This window comes from Ixodes scapularis, unplaced genomic scaffold (assembly GCF_016920785.2).
Source record: "Ixodes scapularis isolate PalLabHiFi unplaced genomic scaffold, ASM1692078v2 PGA_scaffold6__148_contigs__length_123643588, whole genome shotgun sequence".
Taxonomy (NCBI): Eukaryota; Metazoa; Arthropoda; class Arachnida; order Ixodida; family Ixodidae; genus Ixodes; species Ixodes scapularis.
The window spans coordinates 114,380,941-114,406,848 of NW_024609881.1; the positions used below are offsets into that span (position 1 = coordinate 114,380,941).

Genomic DNA, 25,908 nt, shown 5'->3' on the forward strand with positions numbered 1-25,908 from the left:
CAGAGTCGAGTTAATAGACTTATTTCGCCAGACAGTTTGAATACGCCACCGCGCTGCAATGCATCGAGGTAACTTTACTCTTTCTGCACGTTCCATAACCTCGCTGGAGCTCTACGTCTGCATGCAGAGCACGAGATGTCTCGGGGCCGCCTGCCTCCTGCGAATTAAAGTCATGGCGGCTTCACGTAAATGCCGAACGCTTGTGCTATCGGTTCATTGGTGTATATAGGTTACGGTAACCACCTGTAGGTGACGCTGAACGTTCCCTGTGCCCAGAGCCCTTTATACTGGGAGCGTATGACACTCTTTTGAAGATGCCGACAGTAGAGCAACCAGAGATGGAGGTAGGGGAACCAGGAGGTGGAACTTTGCCTCCGCCATTTTGTGTTATCGAATTTCGAACCCACTCAGGATTTGAAAGTGTTTATCGGTAATGTAAGTGTTTTTGGCGCTGCACACGTAGTCCAAAGCTCAAACGTTATAACGGTTAATAGTTGAGCTTGTTGGTTTAAACACGAAGAATAGACCGGAGGGGGCAAACGGCAGACTACCGACGATGTTTTTGTGTAAACTTCTTCCTTGCGCGTTTGCTTCTTCATTCAGAAGCCGAAGTAAAGCTGGATAAAATTACTGCAAAAATAAACCTATTGCACGAATAAAGAATACTACTGATAATAAACACTTAAACAAAATTATACAAAAAGCTTTACACAGAAATAACTAAAATTTATTGTTTTTAAACTAACCCGCTACAAGCTCGTGCTGTTGTTGTTTGGGGCGTGACATTTTGTAGGTATTGTCTTTTCTTTTTTTTCTTTTTTTGTGAACGGTGATAGATGTGGTGCTGACGCAACCTTCCGCGTGTTCCTCCATAGCGAGCATCTCGACCATCTAACGTGCATGAGGGTTGTTGTTACTGGCAGCTCATTGGCAGAAAATGCCACTGCAGTGCATCTTTTAACACCTCAACCATGCTTGGAAGGTTTAGCAAATCGATATCTGATGACTCCGATAACGATACCCCATTACCCGCCGACGCCTTTGCGCATACCTTATGTATACCGTATCAGGCATCTTTATAGACAGTTTTAGTATAGCATTGGTGGCTCTCACGTACGCAACACGCAGTAGTATCGCGCATGCTAAAAACTACCTGCTCGAACCGATTCTAGATGTGCGTTACGTTGCCGAGAGAACACCTCGCGTGATCTTTTTGATTCAAATTGCCAGAGTCGTAGAATTCTGCGTGCTTATAGCACTACCATGTCCCTCAAAAGAAATACTGAAAAAGAAGACGTTTCCAATAATTTTATTTTAAATTAAACTAAGCCGCTGAGCTGCTTGGTCAAGCGCGCTTTTCTTCGGGGTACGGAGGCTACAGGTACAAATTAATAGCCAAATTCGATCACGGATTGAGCCTCCGTCAATCGTCTCGTGGAAACGGCACCTTTTATCAATGCTATCGCGGGAAGAAATTTATGACCTGCCAATGTCCAGTGCATAGCGACAACTTCGGTGATCTCTCGAAGAGTCTTTCGTCTGCCGGCTATGAACTGCGCGAAGAGGCTTAGCGTTGACCAGATCGCAGCGTTCACGCACATTGCGAACGCTGAACATTTTCACTACGCACTCCTTCAACTGCACGGCGATCTGATTCAATCACGGTGGGTCCCGGAAAGAATCGCCGAGGTGAACACCACGCAATTTTTCACTTAGCACTGAACTTCGCGGACACCACGTCGCCCTTGCTGCGCCAGTCGAGATGACCGCCGTCTTTAAAGGGGCAGTGCAACGGTTTTAATGCTCAAAGAATTGCCAGTTTGCATTTTTTATATTGTTCATACAAGCCCAAGTGACCAAAAACGCGTCACCTTTTCCCAAAAAACGGCTATTCTGCTGCGTAATCGCTAGGCAAAAAACGAATTATTTGCCGATCTGCAGCCGCCGGTGGCAGCTACGGGAACTAAAATGACGGCGTCTCAGGGGGATACGCGGAAGTCAACAAACCCTGTCCCCTTCCGCTGTTGCACTCGCCGTCAGCCCCGTGGCGAACCGTCCTTTGTGTCCATCGCTCGCCGCGACCTTCGACGAGGCTAATCCTCTGAAAGTCGACAATCGCGGAGGAAGCGGCTGGGGTCTCTGAAGAGAGGGCCCAAGGCGAAACCACGTGAACCCCCACAGACGTCACTCGAAAGTCGGCGTGGAGAGTTGAGAGGCACTTCGACCTTCGATTTGTTTCATTTTTTTTTAAATAAGAACTAGCGCTCGCAAGAAAATGCGGCTTTCGGTTTTTCGTTCCATAGGTGACGCAGTTTAATTTCCGCAAAGCCCGCTAGCGCGCAACGCGCACGCAATACGCTGGCCCTTCCATTGCGTTCTGCGCATGCGTAATCTCAACCATGCAGGTATCGGAACGATCTACTAAAACACTCTAGTGACAACGAGCGTACGTATCGTTTCCTGGGATACAAGAAATGCGAGTTTGCTCTGAGCATGATCTGTGAACGAGGCAAAATACCTGAAAGTTGGGAAGCCCATTGAAACATCCTGGTTCCTCCAGTGTACCCAGGATGAAGCGTGCATCTAGGGGCTCACCTTTTCTCTCCTCGAAGGGTCCAGGTCCTTCCCTGGGGCATTTTGGTAGATTGTCTCTTTCAGTCGTTTGGGAAGTGTGATTCTCTGGCGCACCAAAAGAGACCCTTTCCTAAGAGAATTCATGTTCTTCGTTCCTTGATGATTGCCCGAAATGGAACACACGTAAAACAGCCACCTCGAGACCTCGCGCTTCAGGTGGAGCATGCAGACGTGGCGCTCCAGTTCCCGTTATCATTGCCATCATGTTGAAAATATATTTTATTGGACGACCAGAATCGCGACACCCAAGGCCTTCTTTTTGACCTATTATTCTAACAACACTGTCATTGACAGCATGACTTAACTGCAGCAGATGGACAGAAGAGATTCCATGCCATAAAAAAAACTGTCAGCCTTTCCACTCTGGTGAAGAAGGAAGACCAGCGGAGCTGTACAAGGGAAAGTAATGTCCGGCCGCAAGCTGGCAAGCAGAGGGAAGCCAGAGAGAGAGAAGCGTTGTGATAGAGGTTGGGGGGAAAGAGAGAGCCAATACTGTTTGCGCACTGGCGCTTTTGTCACTGGTTCTCCGTGCGTTTTGGGGGTTTGGGGGAGAAAGTTGGGGGTGAAAGGGGGGAGATTTGCGCGTCTGTTTTCCACATGCCGCTGCGCCGTTATTCGCTGAGATCCGATCACGTGAGGAGCCGGATCAAATGCCGTGCAGGAAAGCAGACGTTGCACGCGCCCCGGCGTACGTTCCCCTGCTTTTGAGCGCGCCGCGCGCGTCGAACGCGCGGCGCCGCTATTCGCCGAATTCAGTCATGTGAGGAGCGGTATCAACATGCCGTGCCAGAAAGACGGCGCTACAGAGATGAACGCGCAACTCTGGCTCCCGTGGGGCTGCCGCCATCTATGAGCGACAGCGGCAACCAGGTACGTGGCTTGCCGCCATCGCTCATAGATGGCGGTAGGTGTCCAGAATTCGGTGTCTTCATTTCTTTGCGGGGGACACAATCCCGGGGAAACTAGCCCTTAACAGCTCCGCTGTAAAAATAACATCACCAACTGAAGGCTTCTTTCTAGTGTCAGCGCGTTTTCAGTTGACCAAAGCGTCACGTTAGTGGTCATGGCGGTGACCTTGCTGCTGAGCGCGTACCCTCTGCAGCACAGATTTTTCACCACCGATTTTTTTTCTCTGCACGACAAGGTATATGAAAAGCCACCAGCACGGTGCAATGACGTCAAATGCAAGACCTGTATAGACTATTTTTTTTAGCAAATGGGCGCAGCCATGACTGACCTTCACCATTTGTTTTCTTCTATATCGTTCGCGCGTGAGCTCATTGACCTCTTAGACACCATAGATGTTCACAGCGCGTGCACAGTTTGATTGCCGCTCCAGCAGTTGAGTGAGCGCATGGACGGCCAAACGTTTCCCGGGTGCCATCAAGCTTGGAAGTCCGCGATTCTTGAAGGTTGGCGCCGTGTGCTGTCTTTGAGAAGACTAGCACCAGAGATGAATATGGTGGGAAAAATGACCGCAACGATAATACAAAAATATAACTTTACGAGTCATGTGTTTAGGGGCAAAGAAAAAAAAAGCGAGAAAAGAGGGGGCGGAGGTGTCAGAAGAGGAGGTGTCAGAAGACGAGAAAGTTAACTTCATTCCGTTTGATTTCTTTACCTGCTTAATAAAGATGCAAAATTGAAGTGAGCCTATTATAACTAATATTGTTTGAAAAACAAACGCAAAAAAAATAGAGCACTGCAAAGTTTGTATATTTGCCCTGTTCAGAGTTAATTAAGCCTGACTCTCTAATGGCGGCATTACAGAACTTACCCGCACTGTTACAATGTTCTGTTACCACTAGAACCCCGCAATTTACTATTTCCCACACAAGCTTCGGGGAAATTCATTTGTATAGCTGTTTATTTACACTATTCTCGTTTCGTAGAAATTGCAACAAAAACGGCACACTAAAAAACAAAAAAAAACAGAAAAGCTTACATATATTTTGATGTAATGTTGTGTCTTTTCTTTATATGTGCTTTACAAAACTCACAAATTGCGCGTGCGTATAGCATTTTTTCGTGATTTTTGCAACGACGCAAGATAGAAGCTCTCGGGATGCCAACAATTTGAGCAGCTTGGGAACATCGCGTTTAAAAAAAAAATTGTGTATCTGCACTGCTGGACCCCGGTGGGGCAATTGCCAAGCTTCATACTTCCTCGCGTCTTTCTCCCCCCCCCCCCCCCCCCCCCCCCCCCCAAAAAAAAAATATATATATATATATGTATATATATATATATAAATAAATAAAAAAATAACCCGAGAAACTTTTGTTTTAAAGGAATGTTTCAACGAAATATGAAATATACCCGTCGTGTTCAGAAATGGGCTGAATATATGATCCACAATATCCGTAAATGACAACCGCACATTTGTATTTCGAGCCTGAGGGCTGTATTTTTCGTTATAAACGGCCCAGTCCGGCAAGCGCTCAGAGAGCGCCAGCGGACAGCACGTCACATCCGGCGCAATCGTGATGTAGACTGTCTCGGGACAAGCAAAGCTGCGGCGAGGCTGACGTCGACAAGATGACTTGGCCGTTACAACCATCGAAGCAGCCAAATCACGCCAGCAATCAGGCCACCGCAACTGACCGCAAAGCTACTTTTGTACGAATTTTGAGTGACGAGTTTATCTTTTGTGATCTTGTAGAGGGGAAATAGCGATGTCTGGGGACACACTAAAGAGAGTCCTGGTGACTGGGGAGTTCCTCCTTACCCTCTTGGCCGGAGAGCTGGCGAGATGAAGTCAGCGAGACAGGCATCGTCACTACCTGTCAAGGTCCCTAGATGGGCATTACCAACGAGGCTTTAGCGACATCCACCAGGCGATCTTTGCTAATCGTTTCATTCGTTTTAAAATTCATTTTCGTGTCTTTTTCAACAAGAGATTGGTGTGTCCGATGTGATATACTGCTCCCTTGAACACGTAGAGAACAAGAAATAAGCGCCGATATTTCGCTGTAGTATTAAAGGGGCACTAAATTTCTCAGAGAACAACAACAAGAAATATTCTTATGTGGCTGGAAAGGACACGTATGTCACAAATTAAACTTTCCTTGAACCAAACACAAAAGCGCAATACTTCCGACGTGAGACACATTTTGAGTTCGGAGCGACTTCGAAGGATGTTTCTGCGCGGTATTCTGTAAATCGTCTAGCGACAAAAAAAAAAAGACGTACCTTCCCCCCCCCCCCCCCCCCCCCCTTCTTCTTTCGTCGCTACTGGACGCTGGATCAAGCTCGTTTCTGGATCGCGAGTGCCGCAAGTATACAGTCGTCAGAGTAAAGTATGACGCTGGTCCAGAGGCACATACGGCTTCACGCACATTGCATTTGCAAAACAGATCTACACGGCGTCGATTCTTGGCACAGAGAGACAGCACTTCGACGTGCCAGCCAAGGAAGCTTTGGACACGCCGCGAGACCGGCGAAACTTGCTTTCGACGAGCTGTGCCTATTTCCTGCGGCCCTGCACTTTCGTAAAAATTTCCACGTGTTCCCAACGGCAGTGTATCACGGCTCACATAGGATTTGAGAACGTCTTCGGGCAATAACGACGAACGCGTAGAAAACGTATTTCGGCACGCCGCCGCCGGCCTCTGCAACGCTAGCCAAACAAAAAAAAGCTGCATGCAAGATGGCCGTCCGGTGGCCGCACTCGCCGATCCAACGTTATTGAGATCAGTGAGTCGAACCTCCTTCGATATTTAGTGAAAGTTCCAAGGTTCGGCGAACCAGTCTAATCTTGAGGTTCAACGACGAAATCCCGGTTCGACAAAAGTTCGCGACACCCCTACATGTGATGCAGTGCAGCTGCATCACATGTAGGGGTGTCGCTTCATTGCAGTGTGCTTCCGCTTCATTGCAGTGAGCTGCAATGAAGCGGAAGGAAAAACGAAACTAGAACTACAAAACGACTTTATCCAAGCTAACTAGGCGCGGCCATTTCTTACGTTTAAAGAGCAGCCGCTAGGGAGTTGTGCTTTCCTTTGAATTAAAACGTATCCTTAGATTCTTAGTGCAATTATATTTGGTGTAAATTATAAATTCTTTTCATTGATGTTTTCAAATTTAATTGGGCTTATATATAAAACAAAAAATCGAATACGCTAATAGTACAACGAGTTGGCCGAATCAACATCAGATTCCCCGCGCCCGCGAGAGCCGAGTGCAGTCGGGCGCCTGGTATTTTTTTAAAGAGCTAAACTTTTTACATGTTCCTGTTCAGGAATATAAACGCAAGCTACAGCTAGGAGCAATTGGTCTAAGCAGCGGATAATCGTCGCAAAATGCAAGATGTCGACGACGACGTCCGCATCGCCATGGAACTCCAGCGCGAGTTCGACGACGAACAAGCTTTCCTCGTCAGCCTTCGCGACTGGGACGTCGAAGAGACGTCGAAAACGTCCAAGCCGCCGCCGTCAGCTCCCAAGGTGAACACTTCGCAGCAGGGGTGTGCCCGAAAAGAAGGGGCCAGAGTCGTATAGCTACTATATCGCTCAGCTATCACCGACGCTGTATATACTCATCACATCATGTTCACTAGACGCGGCATCGCGGGCCTTCATGGTACGGGCTGCTGCCTTTCCGCGGTGCCGCGGCTCTCCAGAGCCAGAAAATAAAGACTAAAGACGCAAATTTTGCAAACCAAACGACAGCCGCGAATTCATCAAAAGTACTGACCCCCTACTTTCTGTAATAAGCCGAATTTCAGACCGTCGACATCTTAGGTGATGGCTTAAAGGGGCGGTGCAACAATTTTTCTACGCTTACTAGATACCTGGGGTGCTATGTTCGACAAATGTTTCGTTTTTCCTCAAAAATAATAATTGGGGTTGTGGGGATATTTATACAGCGTGTAGTTGGTCAGCCATTTAAAGTTGCGACGAGTCACACGCTGTAGATGAGCAATTTAGCCAGTGCAGTACAACCGCTAGCCTGGGGTCTTTAACGTGCTCACACAGTAGTGATACACGACCGCACGCCGGTACGATGCTCATCCATTCATTCCTCAAAAGAAACGGAAGTGACGGAAGTAACGGTATCGCGTCTGATTGGTTAGAGGCTGAAATGACGAAGGAGCGAACTTTCATCATTTGAGCCTCTAACCAATCAGACGCGATATCCACTTACGTTTCTTTTTAGGAGAAACAAAACATTTGTCGAACACAGCCCCCTAGGTACACTTACTCCTCAACGTTAATGACATACGCAACACGCGTTAGTTTTACCCTCTGCGCAGTCGCAGTTGCAGAAAAAAAAATTACATGGAACAAAATGTTCACGACTGCAACAATGCACTGCCCGTTACTATGCCATCACGTTCTGCGAAGGCGAGACTGACGGGAAAAAGTTTGTTTTTATATCCCAGAAATTACGCCACAGCAGAGACTTTGATGACCCATACTCCGTGACACTAGTTACATGCAGAGGGGCGAAGGCAACGCCAGGCGAGGGGGGATGGGTAAGCACTAGGAGGAAGAGAGAAACCTCCTCTTTTCTCTAACATTCCTATACACCATTCACCCCTAAGCTGAGACTGCGGTGGAAGCTACGTCCTCGTTGGACTAGTCATGCGCCTGTCTTCTACCCGTCATCGCGCTCCCGGTCATACCCACGTGTGGAGAACCAGGTAGCCTCAGCCAGTGCCTCCTATATAAGTTACACTATGCCTGTCAGCTTCTCTCTAAAGGTGTCCAGGCCCGATGCTTCATCTCACAACACGCACGTACGGTTAGGTAGTGTCGCCTGGCGGACGTTCGTTTTTTCTATTTCTCTAGCATGTTGTATTTACATTATTGTTGAAGATATATATATGTTTTTTTAACAACATATGAAACACTGTTCTGGATGTGACCACCCTGATTCAAACGGGTTTCATTGAGACAAAATATGAAACTACGAAACAAGCAAGGCCAGGCTTCGCTTTTGCAGCGCGATCGCGGGGAACGCTTGGCCGGTTGGGCCGGTTTGCCGTCTGCTTTGGCGGCCGTTTGGGGCTTTGGCGGTCACCCTGAATCGCGCGCATAAAAATAATTGGCGCCGGGTCGTGTGCGGGTGAAAAGGTAGGAAAATAAGAAGCAATATTCTGTTGTAAAACGGCAAGCTGGTCCTGAGCTCTTAGTCAAAAGCATTCCGATTTCTTGCTGTCGGTGCTGCTGGGACGACATCATTGATCCTCCTACGGAAGAGGTGGTTGGCTTCAATACACTGCAGGTTTGTATGCCTAGGTGGCTCCACCGCGCGGCAACCACACATACTATTTGCCCTCTTCCTTCCGCTTGCCAGTGCTCGGAGCTGACAGGCATAGTTTAACTTCTATAGGAGGCACTGCCTCAGTTTAAGGGTGACCGGAGTATAGTGCTCTCCCTTTGTCCCCTCCCCCACCATTGCCCTCCTCTCCCGTTTCCACCTCCCTAGTGCCCGCCCTTTCTCCCTTCGCCTGGCATTGCCGTTGCCTGCACTGCACACAACTAGCGACCTGGAGTACGTCGTCTGAGCATTCTTGCATCACGGCGGTAACCAGTAAGCTTGCGCAAAAGGAGGAACATTTCGAGCCAGTGTTGTAATACAACCCCCTTTAAGCCCCACTCACGCTGCTTGTACGTCGTACGAAAAACAGTCTGTGATACCGTCCAAAGTATGCTTTTCTTTGTAAGGATGGTCCCACCACATTGGCTGCACAAAATCTGTCTGCAGACATATTCGAATCGCACATACATACGAGGCTAATGTGCCCGGATATGCTCGGATTGTGTTTGCTGATAAATCTGTCCTCATGTTGTCGGCGAACACTGCATCTTTTGTACGACGGACGGGCAGTTTGAGTGCGGCTTCAGGGTTTCCAAACTTCGCCCCTCCCTCAGCCGTCCGTGCCACCGCCCCGGCGGAAGGTGTCGGTCGTGGACCCGTACTGGGAGCTGACCGACCCTAACCCGGACATCCACGGCCTTTTCCTGGAGTTCAACGACGCCTACTTCTGGGGCAAGCTGCTCGGCGTCGAGGTCAAGTGGAGCTCTCGCATGACCCTGTAAGACCGTTTCCCCCCACCTCGCAGTTCAGCTCATCCGTACAGGAGAGGAGAGCGGAGCCTCCGAACTCTCAAACTACGATCTGAGGGCCCTCGGTTTGATTCGACGATGTTGCCAATCCAAGGAGAAATACACCTCTGTAAAAAAAAATATGATGCAAAAACAAGAAAAAAAATGCTGCCCTTTAACGGTTTTGTAGAAGAGGCTAAGAAGGCCTCGAAACGTTGGGTCCCTGACTAGCGCTGATTTGGATGTCCTTTTTGAAGAGACCGTGAAATTAGCTTTGGGCTGGGATAGACAAGTTTAGATTGGGATTTTACTAATCGCATATTGTGCAGTGGGCCGAAAAGAAACTTGTACACGAGGCTAGAAAGCCAAAGGCCTGCGTTTTGGTAGGACAATTTGAAAATATAGCTGGCTATTTCTTACCATGTTTCCTTCAGGAGCTCTCCGCTCTTTTATACCTAACCGCGATTAGGTGACACTACACTTGAATTCCTCATTGCATGCTCTAATGCCAAGAGGTTTGGTGGCCCTATTTTGACCTGTACTCTCTAAGTAAAATTAGGGGGTCTTTTTTGTGTTTTTTTTTTTTTATTTGGAATGTTGTGGATGTTGTCTGGCATGGTAAAACAGAAATATGAATGAACTACCAGTTGATTCTTTCACCTAAGCAATCCCTAATATGGGCTCACTGAAGCACCCGGCCATGCTCCTCGCCAGGCTGTACTTGTTGAAATCAAGATGCTTTGAATCGTAAGAGTAACGGTGGTGAGAGCATGGTATCCTTCTTTTTGTGAGTCTCAGGGTAGACTTTCATCCCCTTCTTCAGGTGTGCTGGTCTTTGCTGCTACGAAGGAAGGGGTGGCCTCTGTTCCGTGAAGCTAAGCGAGCCGTTGTTGAAACTGCGGCCACGCAAAGACCTTGTTGAGACACTTCTTGTAAGTACACCATTTTCGTGCTACCTTTCAACTTGGCTTGTAATCATTTTCAGTGAAGGTTACACAAAGAGAAAGCAGGTGTGATGCTTGGATTTCCAGTTTTTGCCGGCTTCACTTTACTGTCGAGGCCGGTTATAAAGAAGTCAACGGGAATCGGAAATCACTTCGCTATATCCGCTATTTTGTTATAACCGACTTTGGTTATAACGAAGTGCAAAAGGGAATGGGAAGTCGTGATCGCTTCGCTGCAGCCGCTATTTCGTTATAACCGACTTCGTTATAACCGGTCTGGACAGTACCTGAAATGTTCAAACTCTCACCAAAAATTTATGCAAAAATTAATTTAGCTCTCGATAATTTTTTTTGTTGAGAAGTTTATGCACGTTGATAGATGAAAAATCATCCTCAGCATCTGTTGAATTAGAATTAAATTGCGGGCGACATGGTGTTGAAGAAAAACATTTGTTTTTTTCAGCATGAGATGATCCATGCTTTCCTCTTTGTCACACATAACAACAGGGTAAGTTGTCTTTGTCAATGTGCCAGTGATTAGCATCAGCATGATTTTAACTGTGACGGGGAATGTATTCCGACTGAAAGTTGCTAAATGGGGCTTATTTTATTAAAATCCCTAAATGTGTTAGAATATGTTTGCCAAACTTGACGCTGCACGACTGAAATACAGCACATAAATTTGTATCACTTTAGCATGGATCGTTTAGGAACACTGTGAAGTGTACTCTAAATAATAACCCTGCCAAAAAAAAGAAAAAAAAAATGCTGTAATTAGCACAAACATGTCTGCTCTTCTTACAAATATCCCCTTGGCTTGAGTGATTCGTAAAATTGTATTGTAAAAAGCCGTGGAAGCGCACATTTCGTTCAAGCGCCCACTGTTAACGTTTTACAAACTTTGTAATTCTGCAAATTATATGTTAATTGCCTGATTTGAACGGACGAGCGCCCGTGCCTAGATGAACCCAGTTTTCAGTGAAAGTGGCGTGGGCACTTCCCCGGTATTTTACGGCAGTAGGTACTATTATAAACTTTTGAAACAACAATGCTGAAGCAAATGAGTCTAGTTTTAGTTGTGTTGCTTGCATGTTTTTCTGGTTGTTTGTTTATAATTTTGTGAATACATAATGGCAATAATAGTAATGTTTATTATTATCGTTACTTCACCGTAAAACTTGCTAGCCTCTGCAACAAGATATTAGTAGGACTCGTGGATAATAAGGAAGCGATGGCACATGAGACTGAGTTCAACATCTCAAAGGCTGTGCAAACTCTGTTTCAAACTTTTGGTCGTGGCGGACCCCCGACCACCTCGAAGGCCGTTCGGGAATCCACAATGCGTTCTGCATCAGAGCTCTTGTGCAATGGCACAAAAGGGTTTTCCTTTTTTATTTTTTTAAAAGCCTTTCTTTTTCTTATTTGGCACGTACCGTCGTGAAGAACTGAAGGTCCCTGGGGGTCAGCAAACGACAGTTTGAGAACCGCTGTGCTACGGGATAGCCGTGGTTCTAAAAACCTCTTAAATATTTGTTTTTTTTGCAATTTCTTATTTTTTTTTTAGTGTTCCTCGCTTGGCCTTAACGCCAGGATGAAGTGGCCTTATTGCGAGGGAAGTGCGAGGTGTGCCCCACTAATGAATCTTTTAGGCTTGTTTTTCTTTTTTTGTGCGACATTAGCTGAAAGTTTGGCTAGAAGCACAAGGCTGAGTCTTTGTTTATTTTTTTAAAGGACCATGATGCCCATGGTACCGAATTCCACAAGCACATGCGCCGCATCAACGAACAGAGCGGCGCCAAAATCACGGTAAGCTACGTCTCCTTTTGCACCTTTGCCCGCCTGCTAACTGTGGGTCATGTGTGCGCTTGACTTGGCCAAGTTGCTATGAATTCAATACTGCCTTTTTTGTTAGTGCATTTCTAATCATTAGTCTTTTATGCATTATTAAGGATGCCTCAGTTAAGCGTGATGAGTTCGCGGTTTACTTGGAAAGGTAATCACTGTGTGTTCGGGCAGGCAGTTGACGCTTTTCGTCAACAAAGCGCTTGCACCTTACCTAATACAAAGAGCTAATGACTGCTGGGTTTGGCAGATTTCTAGCAAATTGCAGTGTGCTTCCAGTCTGATTTAAGTTACTTTTAAAGATGAATTTTTTATTGACCAACCAAGCGCAGACTTGGAAAGCCAGATTTTGGAAGAAAAGAAAAAGGGGATGGTTCAACAGTGCTGTTTGAACATATTTTTAATCCCAAATAAGCTTTTAAATGCAACTGTGCCGTCATTACTTCAATAAAAAGTAAAAGAACTGCACTTAAAAATTACTTTCCAATACGGCTGTGTGCTACGGTGTAGGGTTAACATAAAGTGGCAAAGTTACAGTAGCACATTAGCACTTGCAAAGCGTTACTATGCAAGACCGTGCACCAATCATGTTTGAAATCTCCCCCCGTCACCTAAAAAGTAATAATTAGGGGTCTGCGAATACTCAAATATACGAATTCGAATCGAATAGAAAGTTCCTGAATAATTCGATTTGCCAATCGAATTCCTAGTAGTCGGTCATTCGAATATTCAATATATTCGCCCAAAGATGCGCGGTCAGCGCGGAGCTGAAAAAAAAAAAGCAGTTTTTTCTTCCGGTCTAAGTGCCGTAATGTAGACAGAGCATGCTAGAAACACCTATTGGTCCTGCCATTCCACAAAAATCTAACATTCAGGTTAGAAAAAACGAAAACTAACGAACGCCACAAACTTGATAGCATGCAGATTTACTCACGGTCGTGACACAACCTACCCTTAAATCACAATCAAAACATCCCGTTTGCACCGCTTGCAGAGAGGAATTGTTGGGAGGCCGGAATTTCGCACCATGCCCAATTCTTTTCACGAGTAAAGCCCCTCGTTTCAAATTGAATCGCCGATGTAAAACACTTGCCGCACTCGCAGAAATTGGCGACTGCACGATCACGGAAAGAAAACCACGTTAACCACGCCGATGAAACCAGCCGAGTTATCGTCATTCTTTTGGAACAGCAAGCCGCAAATTCTGATTCGGAACGAAACGGAACGGAAAAATAGTGTGCCTAGATTTGAGAGGGTTTCCAACCGTTCGATAGCCGCGTTTGAATTACGAACAGCGAGAAGGTGACGAAAAGACGAAAGCGTCTACCTTTTTCCACGCGACAACACAACACACGCACACCTACGACCAATCTGCGCTGGAGCAGTCTCCGTGGTTTCAGTTTCGCAGACTTTCGCTTGCTCCCTCTTTTAAATCTAGGCTCTTTAAAACAGAATAGATAAACGGAGAAATGGATGCATGGCAGCAGTTGGACGGTGACTTGTGCTATCTAACCACATTTTTTTTTTTTTACTTCAGGTTATGTTGTTTACCTGTTTACTCAGATTTAACACCTATCTGCTTATTTATGTGAAATAAAATCCCGGGTTCCCATTTTCTTCCTTAAATTGAAGACCAAATGTTGCAAAATGCCCCATTTGTGAGATATGCAAAAAAAAAGAAACGCAATGTTAGGTTGTGTTTTAAACAAAGAAAAAGCACACGTGGATGTAACTTTTTTTTTTTTTGACGTTTAGGGTAGATAGATTATGTTTGCGCCATAAAATTTGATCTTTAGTGCCCAAAGCCCAACAACCGCTGCTTTTTTTTTTTCTTCAGAACTTTTATACATTTGAGCATTTGTTCAATACGAGATGCATATTCTGCACCAGGCGCATACTCTGCACATATAATCTTATTCGCAGCTCATTTTGAAAAATTCCTACAAATAAAATCGCTATTCATTATTCGATTCGATATTCGGCTTTTTTTTCTTAAATCAATTCGGTATTCGATTCGAAAACTACTATATTCGGTATTCACACACCCCTAGTAATAATCGAAAAGAGACACTAAGCATCATTGTGCCGCTCGGCTTGTTCCGGTATTCTTAATGCGAGAATACAAGTTTGAGACTATTTCCCTCAAAGACATTCAGAGATAATAATATTACATGAAGGGGCGGGAGTGTAGAGGAAACAAACGAGAATATTGCTCGCTCGTTAAGCGTCAACAGATTTTATACAGTAAAAGTAATTGCACTTCTTAGTCCCAGCATTCTTAGTGCCGTGTTACTTACGAAGCACCTTTTATAAACATAAGAATCTAGCTCTATTGACTGAGTATGGCTAACAAAAATGTAGTCGTAATAACTGGAGGACGGTGCAGTCTGAAGGCCCGTCCAAAATTCTGCCAGGCCCTCGTATTTGTGGTCGTGTTCCAAACTTTATTCTATTTTACTCCAGAATAAGGGATTTGTACCCTTGTGTTCGAAAACCTACCCGCGTCCAGCATCGCTCCATCTTCGTTATCACGTGACACGACCCGCCGGAGTAGCTCGGATCCATTTGAGTCAGATTTTGAGCGCAGCCCTTTCCCTTTCCTGCTTTCGGGACCCGAAGAGAGTGGAGGCCTTGGGCGATTGACCTACAGCCAACAGAGCTTGCGAGTGGCTGTCCGGACCCACATGACGAGCGTGGTCGAGGCCCCCGCGGAGGACACGGGGGAAATTTGACGGAGGGAACTTTCCCCCCGGCAAAACGAACCGTGGAAGCAGACCGCCTTGCGACTTACGTCGGAGTCGTGTTGCCTCTCGATTCTCAGCGTCCCATTCGAACGGCCACGGCCGACGCCTCACAATTAACCGTCGGACTCACGGTCGGTTGTTCTTTCCTTGTCACTGCCAGGTGTACCACAGTTTCCACGACGAGGTGGCGAGCTACCGGCGTCACTGGTGGCGCTGCACGGGGCCCTGCCAGCATCGGCGGCCCTTCTGGGGCATGGTGAAGCGTGCCATGAACCGGGCGCCCTCGGAGAGAGACCCCTGGTGGGCCGACCACCAGAGGTCGTGCGGCGGGACCTTCGTCAAGATCCGGGAACCGGAGGGCAAGCGGAAGGACACGAGCGGGATGCAGAAGCAGCCCCCTGGTGAGGCGCGGTGCCATTCGTGGCCGACTCGCGCGACGAACCGAATCTTAGTTTTCGTCCGCGGACCACGTACCGTGCATAGCTCGGCAAACCTCACTCATGAGGGCCCTCACTCACCTTCACTCACCCTCATCTTCACCGGTGAGGTGAGGGTGAGTGAGGGCCGTGAGGGCTGTGAGGACCGTGAGGGCCGTGAGTGTGATGGGCGTGAGGCGTGTGAGGGCCATGAGTGCGTGAGGGCGGTGAGTGGCGTGAGGGCCATGAGTGCGTGAGGGGTATGAGGGATGTGAGTGCGTGAGGGTCATGAGTGCGTCAGGGGTGTGAGGGTTGTGAGGGCAGTGAGTGGCATGAGGGCCATGAGTGCGTGAGGGGCGGGAGGGCGGTGAGTGCGTGAGGCCCCCTTCATACGGAGTAACTTTCTCAGCAATCTTGGTGTTGCTGGTGAGTTGTTCCCTAGCTTTTCCTAGATCACAGTGCCCTAGATCGACACGAATTTCTGAGATCGGGTCGGGCTCGAGACAAGCGAGCAACTCTGAGCAATCTGAAGACTTTTGAAGCGGCTGCACCCAATCAGGGACGCAATATTTTCGCATGATACCTCGTGCCGGTGATGATGACAACAAAGGACTTGGTTTGAGTTTGAAATTTATTGTTTTTGGAAATAAACTGTTTCAGAGAGATGCATTAGTATTCTCAACGAGATTTAAATGCATAAAAACATGTTTATAGTGTGTAATTGTGTGTCTAAATAGTGCAAGAAAAATAAAATTTTATGATGATGACGGCAAATTGCAGCAATTGGTTGCTGCGTGTAAATGCGGGCGGCCTGTGTTGCTGGTGTTGCGACATCAAGTTTCTGGGCAAAATTTCCCCATCTGAAGCGGGCCTGTGTGGCGTGAGGGCCGTGAGCGCATGAGGGGCGTGAGGGTCATGAGTGAGTGAGGGGCGTGAGGGTGGTGAGTGGCGTGAGGGCCATGAGTGCGTGAGGGGTGTGAGGGGTATGAGCGCGTGAGGGCGGTGAGGATCAGTGAGGGTGAGTGAAGGGCTGAAGGTCGGTGTGACTGTGAGGGTGAGGGTGGGGCTGAAGGTGAGTGTAGCTGTGAGGGTGAGGGTGAGTTAGGGGTTTAGATGAGTGTGGCTGTGAGGGTGAGGGTGAGTGAGGGCGACCTAAAATGCCGACCTCTGGCGTTTGACCGTGGCATTACCGATTCCTGCAATTCGCACCTCGTCCGCGGATGCACGGGGCAAAACGGCACAGAGCTTTTTCACTCGTGAATTTTGGTTGGGCCATTGACTTAAAAAGCGTTTAGTGTGGGAACAATACAATTTCTTTTGTTTTTTTTTGTTTTTGAACGATTCATACAGAGCTGCCGCATTCTTGTGCTTTTTGCGTAAGCTGGTTCATTTTGCCGCACGATTCTTGGTTCCACGTGTGAAAGGAGCTGCAGAAACTTTGCCCAGCTGACGCGATGCAGGTTCCGGTATTCCTCCGGTTCCGTGTCAGGAAGCCTCTGTCAAAACTTGTCCAGCACACCGCAGTCTTTTTTGCATGTCCAATTAATCTTTCACCCAGTAAGGCCTTTCTTGTGGCTATGGCATGCTGAAGTGTTGCACGCAAGTATTGAGTGCGTGAAGGCATCTCAACGCTCCTCCCCCAGCCCTGGCGCTTTTCGACTTTACGCCGAAGTCTCCTCGAGCAGGACCATGCTTGAGTCACTGTCGTGCCTTCGGTTAGTAAACCCAGAACCGTATATTGGGAAGGTTTGGCCAGTTTATGATCATGCCGCCGTAATGCCCTGTCCTGAGTGAGCCAATCGGCCTGTGGCATAGAGTGAAAGGCGTAAGCACATGTACGTGAATTCCCGGCTGCTTCCAGCTGAGGGGGGGGCCACCATTTTTATTCACTCGCCCCGTGGAATGCATGGGATCGGCATCTAAGTTTCGGTTATTTTCTTTTATATTGCTGGTTCTGCCAAGAAAATAATATACTGTTATTCCTCGGTGGGTTAAGAACCTAACGAATGAAGTTTTCTCGACGTTTGATCGCAAACTTTTATTCAGGCGAAAAAGAGGTCGGCCCTTAGCAAGCAAAGTGTAGCTTCAACAGTGCTTTGCACCGAAAGTGTGTTGCGTCAAAATGGCTGTTGTTTTCTCTTTGCTCCCACCTTCCTCTATCGCTCCTTCTGCACTTTATTCTCTAGATTCCACTTTTTCTGATGTCCAGTGCCTTCGTCGCCACACCCACTGGCCAGATTCTCCAAATATATGGCTCTATGTAAACCTAGGGGCGCTAAGCCTGTCGCGGTGTTGTGCCTCGCTCTGCATGCAACAGCGGTGCATGACTCTTTTTCACTGTAGCAAACGTCGACTTCGCTCTTGGACAACAATGCCACAGTGCGATCGTGGGATGTTGGAGATGTGCGGTACTGCGGGGCTGTGAACAGGTTCGGTCCATACTCGCTATCGTCTGCTCATCGTCTCTTTCGTGTGGATGCGCTTGGAAGACAAACGAACCGTGGATGTGTCATTGCGTGATCAATCTGTTCGCGGATCAGTCCATCGCGTGAATCGGTCGTTATTATGCAACCTCAAAAACCTCGGTGAAATAAACTGTTCATGGCACGAAGTAATGTGGACCCCCAACCCGGGATCTCTCAATGTACGCTTATGGCTCCCAGACTTTTCAAAATTGATTGATCCTCTGCTTGTTTTGTTTATTCATACTGCTAACCTCTTTCGATATCGTAGCAGGAGAGGAAAGCACTTAAATAGAACTATTTCATTTTGCACTCATTGACGAAGAACATTGCAGAAATCAGAATAGGTGACTGCATTAACGACATTGGGTTGCCAATCAGTAAGCATTTTTTCTGTTTAAGCGCTGTTTTTAAATATCCGAGTCACAGACTGACGCGTATCTACAAGGCAATCACTCCTTAGTACAGTGTAGACCGCATATAACGTATGTCGCGGGAGTCGCAAAAATCCGCACTATAAGCGGTACCGCGCTATAACCAAAACATCAATTTTTCAGGCCAAAATGCATGCCATCACACAACTTACCTTTGTAAAAGAATTTATTTTATGTTAGATGACAAATAAAGCTTAGTTTGAGGAAAGTCTTTATTTCACCAGACTAGTGCACTTCTCTCTCAAGTGTGTCACACATTTTAAAAGAAATGAGCAACTTTTGCCTGGCGCAGCCTTTTAACGGCGTCGCGAATTGTGGACGGACGTTGCGAGCGTTCAGGATTGCTAACCCTAATCACTTTTCTCCGGCGTGGCAATGAAAACGCGTCAAAATTCGCATCCTTTATACGGTACGCGCCAGTAATACCTTCAACTTGAGCGCAGGCATGAAATGCTCCAAATAAGAAATCCGGGCGCTGTTCGAAAACACAAATGCTTAGAAAGCACCACTGTAGTCGAAGTAAACAAACACAACGACACGGGCGTTTCTGCCGTCTTGAGAGTGCCGCCACAACATCGCCGCACGAGTAGGTGGATCTTCCCTTCAAGTACGTGGTGGGTTATCATAGCGACACACAACGAAAATTCACAGTCAAGGATAGCGCTTTTACGCGGAACGATGAGCTTTTACCACGCCGTCTACGTCGACGATCAAAATTGACGCCATGTTTACGGATAGAAGCAACCGGCCGACCGGCCCGCGACCGGCATGCAACGCGCGCGAACACTTTTCCTCGACCTGCGATTGGTCTGTCGTTGCGGTTGTTTCCAAAGTTTCCAACGCAGCGGAGGGACGCACGCACGTGAACGACACGTGCGTGCGTCCCTCCGTCGCTATGGCAACTGAAACCTCTCTCTTCGCTTCTCCCCGCTTCTTCGAGCAACCTCCTTGCCCCGCGAGTGCCGCTTGCGGCTCGTGCCATTATCTATTGTCGCACAGGGAAGCGTGCTCTCTGCGTCGGTCGGTCGGCGTGGTCGCCGAGCTGTTCCGAAAACTGCACTATAACCGGTATTTCCCTTCGCGCGCCTGCAATTTAAGCGGTATGTAATTACATGGAGTTCTATGGGAGGCGAACCAGTGGTTTAAAAAAGCCGCCTTATACCCGGTCCTGCACTATAAGCGGTTACGTTGTAAGTGGTCTATACTGTACGTGAAGTATTATTAGAGAGCCTGTGGGCATCTTCCCTGCTTTATTGTATGTCGACACCAAGACCGCAGGAAGAGTTCCTCGGCTATCAGTCGAGGTGTAATGTCCATCGAGATGGAATCTTTGAGAAACCGTGCACTGAAGGAATGCCTCTCTTGAACCAAGTTGACCCTTGAGCCCAACTGCTTTTTTTATACTTATTGATTTGAGTTTCACGTAATGCAGCGGGTGCTAAGAAGCTCAAGACGGACGGCCCCGACATCCGGACTCTCTTCCAGAACGGCAGCCAAGCAAAAAAAGTGAGTATAGCGCCTCATAATTTGACGAACCTTAAATGAAAAGCATGTTTTCGTGGCCATCTCGCGCCGTTGTCTTTTTTTATCCATAACATGGGTCTTAAGTATCAAACTGCTGGAGGTCACGGCCTGTTCTAAGCTCTGCCCACAGATCAGTGGCCCCGCCCGTTACTACTGGATTGGCTTGGCCGCTCGGCCGAACATGCTCGTAAGCCTATTGTCTCGATTTTTCCGACGTCCGGTGCGTCTAGTCTGGAAGTCCGACACTGCCTGCCAGTCGTGCGAGCAGGTGCACGGCAGCCTGCGGCATCGTCTGCTCTTCCACACCACCGTGTATCGTCGTCTACAATGCCCAGATGTGGACATGAAAGCTGCACATTGTTGTCCGTTTTCTCCTTCGTCTGTCTGCTACTCCGCCCCCGTCCGAAAAAATCTGCAACGCTTGCAAGACGCGACCATGAACGCGGCATTCTAGCGTTCATCATGCACTAGTCACGGTCCAGTGCAAGCGTCTGCCAGCATTTGTCGGTGTGAGGTAAAAGCGACCCAGAGTACTAAAAAAAGATCAGCAAAATAAATATGTAGTCTTTCCAGCTTTTCTGTTCTTGTTATTTACTTGCATGGCATCCGGGAACAAAGGGGTGAGCATCATGACGCACAACTAAAACGCGACCTAAAAATATTCGTACTGGCAGGCCAGGTGCACTCCAAAACTTGAGTGCTACTTTCCTTTCGAAGCGAAATGACGGGAACAAACCTGAACAAACTTGATGCGAGCCAAACGACCAATTGCCTCCGGCTAAATCGCTCCCAAATTCTCACCTGTGTAGGTGTCTTCAGGGTATTGAAACCGGTTGCAATCACAACGGTCGCATAATTCACAGAGCAGCGGGGCCGCTTTTACGGAAATCAATATCTTTATTCAGTATCAACGCAAGCAATGGAGCCAATCACTCCAGATCAACCAACATAATTCAAGTCGAACGCTAGACTCGGGCCAGTCCCGCTACTGCCCGCCATGAACCCAACCACCCACACAGCACTGGCGGCGCTTCCGAAGGCTTGCGACAGTTGCTTGGTGCAAACTAGATCAGTTGAGCAGATCTTTGTCTAAACACCTCAGTGGACGCAGAAGGACTCGCACTCATCGAAATAGACGAGCTCGACGAGCTGCTCTCGTTGATTGCACCGCTGACGCAGGCAGCCATGTTTGGTGTCGTTTGAAACTGAAGCAGAAAGGCAATCTCAGGATATTTATTTAAACAATAATAACTTTATCTAGATTATTTGTTTCTCAAGCATAAACATATTTTTGATTAAAACGCTAGTATTATGGCACAGGGGAACAATTTTACAACCAACATTTCGCACGTGAATCCTCTCTCCAACCAGTGAGACTTGAGAAAAGGTGCTTAGTTTAGAAAGTACTGGGCGGGGCCTAGAGCAGGGCTACCCCCACCTAAATTGCGTCTAACAAAGTAAATATTGCTAAACTTTTTGTTTCTTTTTGTAGAAAAATAAAAAAAATATATTAAGCCCTTTGTAAAAAAAATATAATAATTTCAAAGTCTTTGAATATTAATTTACACAATGCGCTTGGCTCAAACTGCTTTTTTAGAGCCTAGCAACTTTTCAGTCAAAGTGATCTTGTTGAATCGAGACGACATGAGGTTGCTTAGAATGAGCTTGCAGCGTATACGTCACAAACTCGCTCGTTTTGCTGTGGAGGCGTAAGTTTTAATTGATTCTCACGGCCAGGCAGGTAAAATCAGGGAAAAATTTTATCTTGTGGTGCATGTTTCCTATCGGGCACTCCAGAAACAAATGTAATTTTGGGAGCCAGGTTTTCTTAAAACGGCAGCTTTTCCCATCCACCCCTCTGACCTAAGATCGCCCGTCTATTTCTGCAGCCTGTTCCAGAGCAGCCGAGAGTTCCCTTCAGCGGCAAAGGCCACACTCTCGGCGGCGGCGGCAACCGTGCGGGAGACGTAAGTCGCTACTTCCAGCCGAAAAAGGCGGAGGGCGCCACCTCGGGACCGAGCTGCGTCCTCGGAAACCGAGCCACGGCGAACGGCGTCGCGAATTCCACATCGCAGCAACGGCGAACCAACGTTGGCACGACGCAACGCGGCAACGAGCCGACGTCGTCGTTGCAAAACGGGTCGGCGTCGAAGCCGTGGACCAACGTCGGAGGCGATCGACGCGGTTCCAACAAACCGGCGTCGTCGCGGCACGACGAATCAACTTCAAAGCCAAGATCCAAGGCCGACGAGGAAGTGGGCGGACCTAAACCAACGTTTGCATTCGAAAGTTCGACCAACGTTGGCAGCAGGGACCGGAGTCCCGGCAAGCTGACGTTGTTGCTCGGCAGTCCGATGTCGAAGCTAAGACTCGAGGTGGGGAGCAATCGACACGGACACGGCACAAATTCGCCGACCAAGTTGGTGTCCAAGTCGGCGGCGGTGCAGCGGACGCTCGTCGAGATCTTCGGCGACTCGAACAAAGGGCAAGTCAGCGGTGGCGAGTCGAGGGGGGTGAGGAAAGTGAGCAGGAAATCGAGTTCAGCGAGAATGAGGCTGCTGAGGGAGCTGATCAGTTCGGACAGCGACAGCGACTGCGAAGACGTCGCGTTCGACAAGTCTGTTGACGCGGTGGACGTTGTCGCAAAGAAAGCGGTGGACAGCGTTGCAAACAATGTTGCGAACAAACGCGAGACCAACGTTACGGCAGGCGCTCAAGCTTCTGCGACCAGTGCCGAGTTTGTGGAGTGTCCGGTTTGCGAGTGCTTGGTCGAACACGGCGCGATCAACAGGCACCTCGATTCCGTCTGCCTCGGAGAAGCGTGATTGGGCGATTTTTGAGCGTAACACTGCTTGTTTTCATTTTAGGGGAGCAGAATTTTTAGGCTTCCTTGCGAGATATTCGCGAACAGAAATTTAGTTTCTCGAGTTCTCTTTTTTAACTTCTTAAAACTTTTTGAGTCGGACGTGCATTTTAAGAGTTTTAGTATTTTTTTTATGTCTGCACCTTTAGAATTGTATCGCAGGATGCTCAATAATCCTAAAGCAGCAAGGCGAACAAATTTCCTTTGCCCAAAAGAGGAACTTGAACAACAAGTGTTTATATAGAATGTTTTAAATTCGTAGTTTGTATGCTGGGTGTTCCACGTAACTTTAGCCTAGGTTTAAAAATATTTTGGTGCATTTTAGGAAGACAAAGCCAAAGAAATAAGAGTGTGCATCGTTTGGAGCAAGGCGGGGTATTTCTTGTGTTTTGCCCAATGAAATAACTAAGATTAACATTCGAAATATTTTATTTAGGGGAAAAGTTCCGATGATAAAGTTTTAGAGCATCCTGAAAACATCCAATTCAGTGGTTATTATCAAGAAACCTCTAACACAATTCATTTTTCTGAGTTTCTAAAACAAAAGCCCGTAAATTATAAAAAGAACATGTGGTTGTGCACTCGTGCCCCTTATATTGTAGCGCTCTCAAGCATGGCTCGAGCGATATCAGACCCTACCTGAAATTATGAAACGATGCATGGTTTATGCGCAGCCGCCATCAGTTGGTCTCGTCGCTTCCGGCGTGAAGCCCGCGATTGGTTCCGTGTTAGCGCCGAGCACCAACGCAGCACTCGTGTGGAACGCCACTCGATCTGAGCACACTCCGAATGCCGACAAATCGCTCGTGTCCAGCGCTCGACCAACTGATGGCAGTTGCACATAATCTATGCATCATTTCCAAAAGTCTAAAGCAAGTGGGGCACTAGTAACCACACTGGCTGCAAGACACGCAACAGCGAGTTGTTTCGTGAGCGCGGCCAACTTTGCGAGCCGAAGGGCTGATCAAGCCGAGCCAATGTATCCGCCTTTCTGTGCGTGCTCCTCCACCGGATTGTCCCACCAAGTGCAGAGAGCGTGCAACGACGGTGCACTTTTTGCACCGTTTGATTGGCTCTCGGCTGTAACGTCTGCCGCGCTTGTGCCTAAAGTGAAACGAAGTGTCGCACGAATCTGCTGTCCAGCGTTCGGGCCTAGTTTGTTCGAGCCACGGCTGAAACCGCTTCGGCACAAAACAGCCGAGCACAAAGTCGCGCATTTTTTTTTTTTTGGTCACTCGCAGGCTTTTTTACTTGCAGGCCCAGCAAAACGAAGCGTTGTTAGATGTTCCTCGATAAAAAAAACACTGGATTGGATGTTTCTGAGGACGCTGTACAACTTTATCTGTGGAACGTTTGCTCTAAATAGGATATTCAGGAAGTTCAGTCATTAATCCTAATTATTTATTTAATTTGGAAAAATAAAAAAAGAAATAGCCCGACTCGCTCCAAACAATGAGCAAACTTATTCCTTTGGTTCCGTCTTCCTGAAATGCACCAGAATAATATTAAAATTGGGCTAAAGTTACGTGGAACACCCTTTATTAAGTTTTATACACTTTACATGTAGCTTTGAAAATCGTCTCCAGAGTTGCATTTTTTTTTTTTAAATGCTAGATTGAATCTTTGCGTTTTGTTAGCAGTCGAGCAAAAATTGCGTTCAAGAGGCATTTTTACCCCCGAAGTCTTACAAAGCATGGGGAAGTTGTTTAATGGTGCACTCACACTGCAACTTTGCAAGCGGATCCATGCCGGCGACGAGCGGAATTCAAAGCCGGGTGGGGAAATCCGCTCGTTTTTGGTGAAAAATCTGGATCCGTCCGGGCCCATATCGAGATGTTCCGCCAGCACAGAGCCAATTTAACCATTCAACCCGAAAATCCGCTTGCCGCTGGTGCCGATTTGCCCTCGAATCCACAGGTGCAAACGCACTGTAAGGCATAGGAACACACATTTAAACGGGGACCATAGCCGTACAAGCAGCTTTTGCTTTGCATTATTACAAACAAATGTAGTGTTGCAATTCCCCAAGGGTGTTGGTGTGATGAGAAACAATGCCCAAAATTATGGTATGCACCAAGACTACCATGTTACAAATTGTTGCATGCAGGAAATGCATAGTACTATTAATTCCTATATTTGTACCTTAAGAACTGGAAATTTTCAACATGCAACGTAAGATTGCCCAAGTGAGAACTGTCATCCTGTAAAAAAAAGATGTCAAGCGTGAGCTATGCTGATGCCACAACATTGCCTATTCTTTTAGTTGTGTTGGCACAAATGCATAGTGTTACACAGTACATTCAGGACAAAATAGAGTCTGGAAAATGTTATATATTGCGAGATCTGTCCGGTTTTGCAGCTCTGCATGAAAATATTTTGTGCCAAGTGATATTTGCCGGTACAATTTAGGCTTTCACTGCTGCTCCCGACATTTTCCTTTCCAAAGTCTCGTAAAAGTTTGTTAAATGCCTCCGTTAAATGTCGCCAAAAGGCTGCTTGGATGCTCTTTTTGTGTGGCATCATGCTGCCCCTTTTGCATTTTATTTATTGCGACTGCCAATAATTTTGGCTGACATTTTAGTCACTTTCTTCAACTGCTGCTAACCTGGAGTCAGCAGTGTGAATAAAGCACTTTGTGACTGGAAGGTTTGGGTAATTTTCTTTGTTCAAATAATGTCAGCATACTTTTATAGTATGTTTAATTCATACTTCATGCTGGTATGCTGTAGTAGGGACAAAAGAAAAAATTTTGTCTCAAAAGTTGGAAAAAAAAAAAACAACTCCAAAAAATCTTGTAGACACCGATGACAAATGTCTGCATTGGGATATGTGCATTGCACATAAACATTTCTGAAGAAAGACCCGATGAAACAAGTGAAACGTAAACTAATCTTTTCCTATAATGTCTGTTCCAAGACAGAAAATATTAAAAACGGAAAGGGCACTGCAGAATAATGTTATCGACCATGGCGGATTTGGGGGACAGAGTGTAAAA

The 25,908-nt window shown here is 47.1% G+C and overlaps 1 protein-coding gene across 1 annotated transcript; it reads left to right on the forward strand.

Moving 5' to 3' along the window:
- Positions 1–6,799: 6,799 nt before the first annotated feature.
- LOC121838375 (DNA-dependent metalloprotease SPRTN-like) lies at positions 6,800–25,417 on the forward strand. The gene is made up of 8 exons (XM_042294575.1): positions 6,800–7,077; positions 9,511–9,674; positions 10,508–10,616; positions 11,092–11,136; positions 12,360–12,434; positions 15,375–15,615; positions 19,959–20,032; positions 21,940–25,417. The coding sequence occupies exons 1-8, from the start codon at positions 6,934–6,936 to the stop codon at positions 22,873–22,875; spliced, it is 1,788 nt and encodes a 595-aa protein (XP_042150509.1). The 5' UTR covers positions 6,800–6,933; the 3' UTR covers positions 22,876–25,417.
- The last annotated feature ends 491 nt before the right edge of the window (positions 25,418–25,908 follow it).

Bases quoted from the DNA above. Each gene is read 5' to 3' on its own strand.
- LOC121838375 (XM_042294575.1), top strand. From the start codon at position 6,934: ATGCAAGATGTCGACGACGACGTCCGCATCGCCATGGAACTCCAGCGC. The intron at 12,435-15,374 runs GTAAGCTACGTC...TGTCACTGCCAG, and splicing joins AGAGCGGCGCCAAAATCACG to GTGTACCACAGTTTCCACGA. The intron at 15,616-19,958 runs GTGAGGCGCGGT...CACGTAATGCAG, and splicing joins GATGCAGAAGCAGCCCCCTG to CGGGTGCTAAGAAGCTCAAG.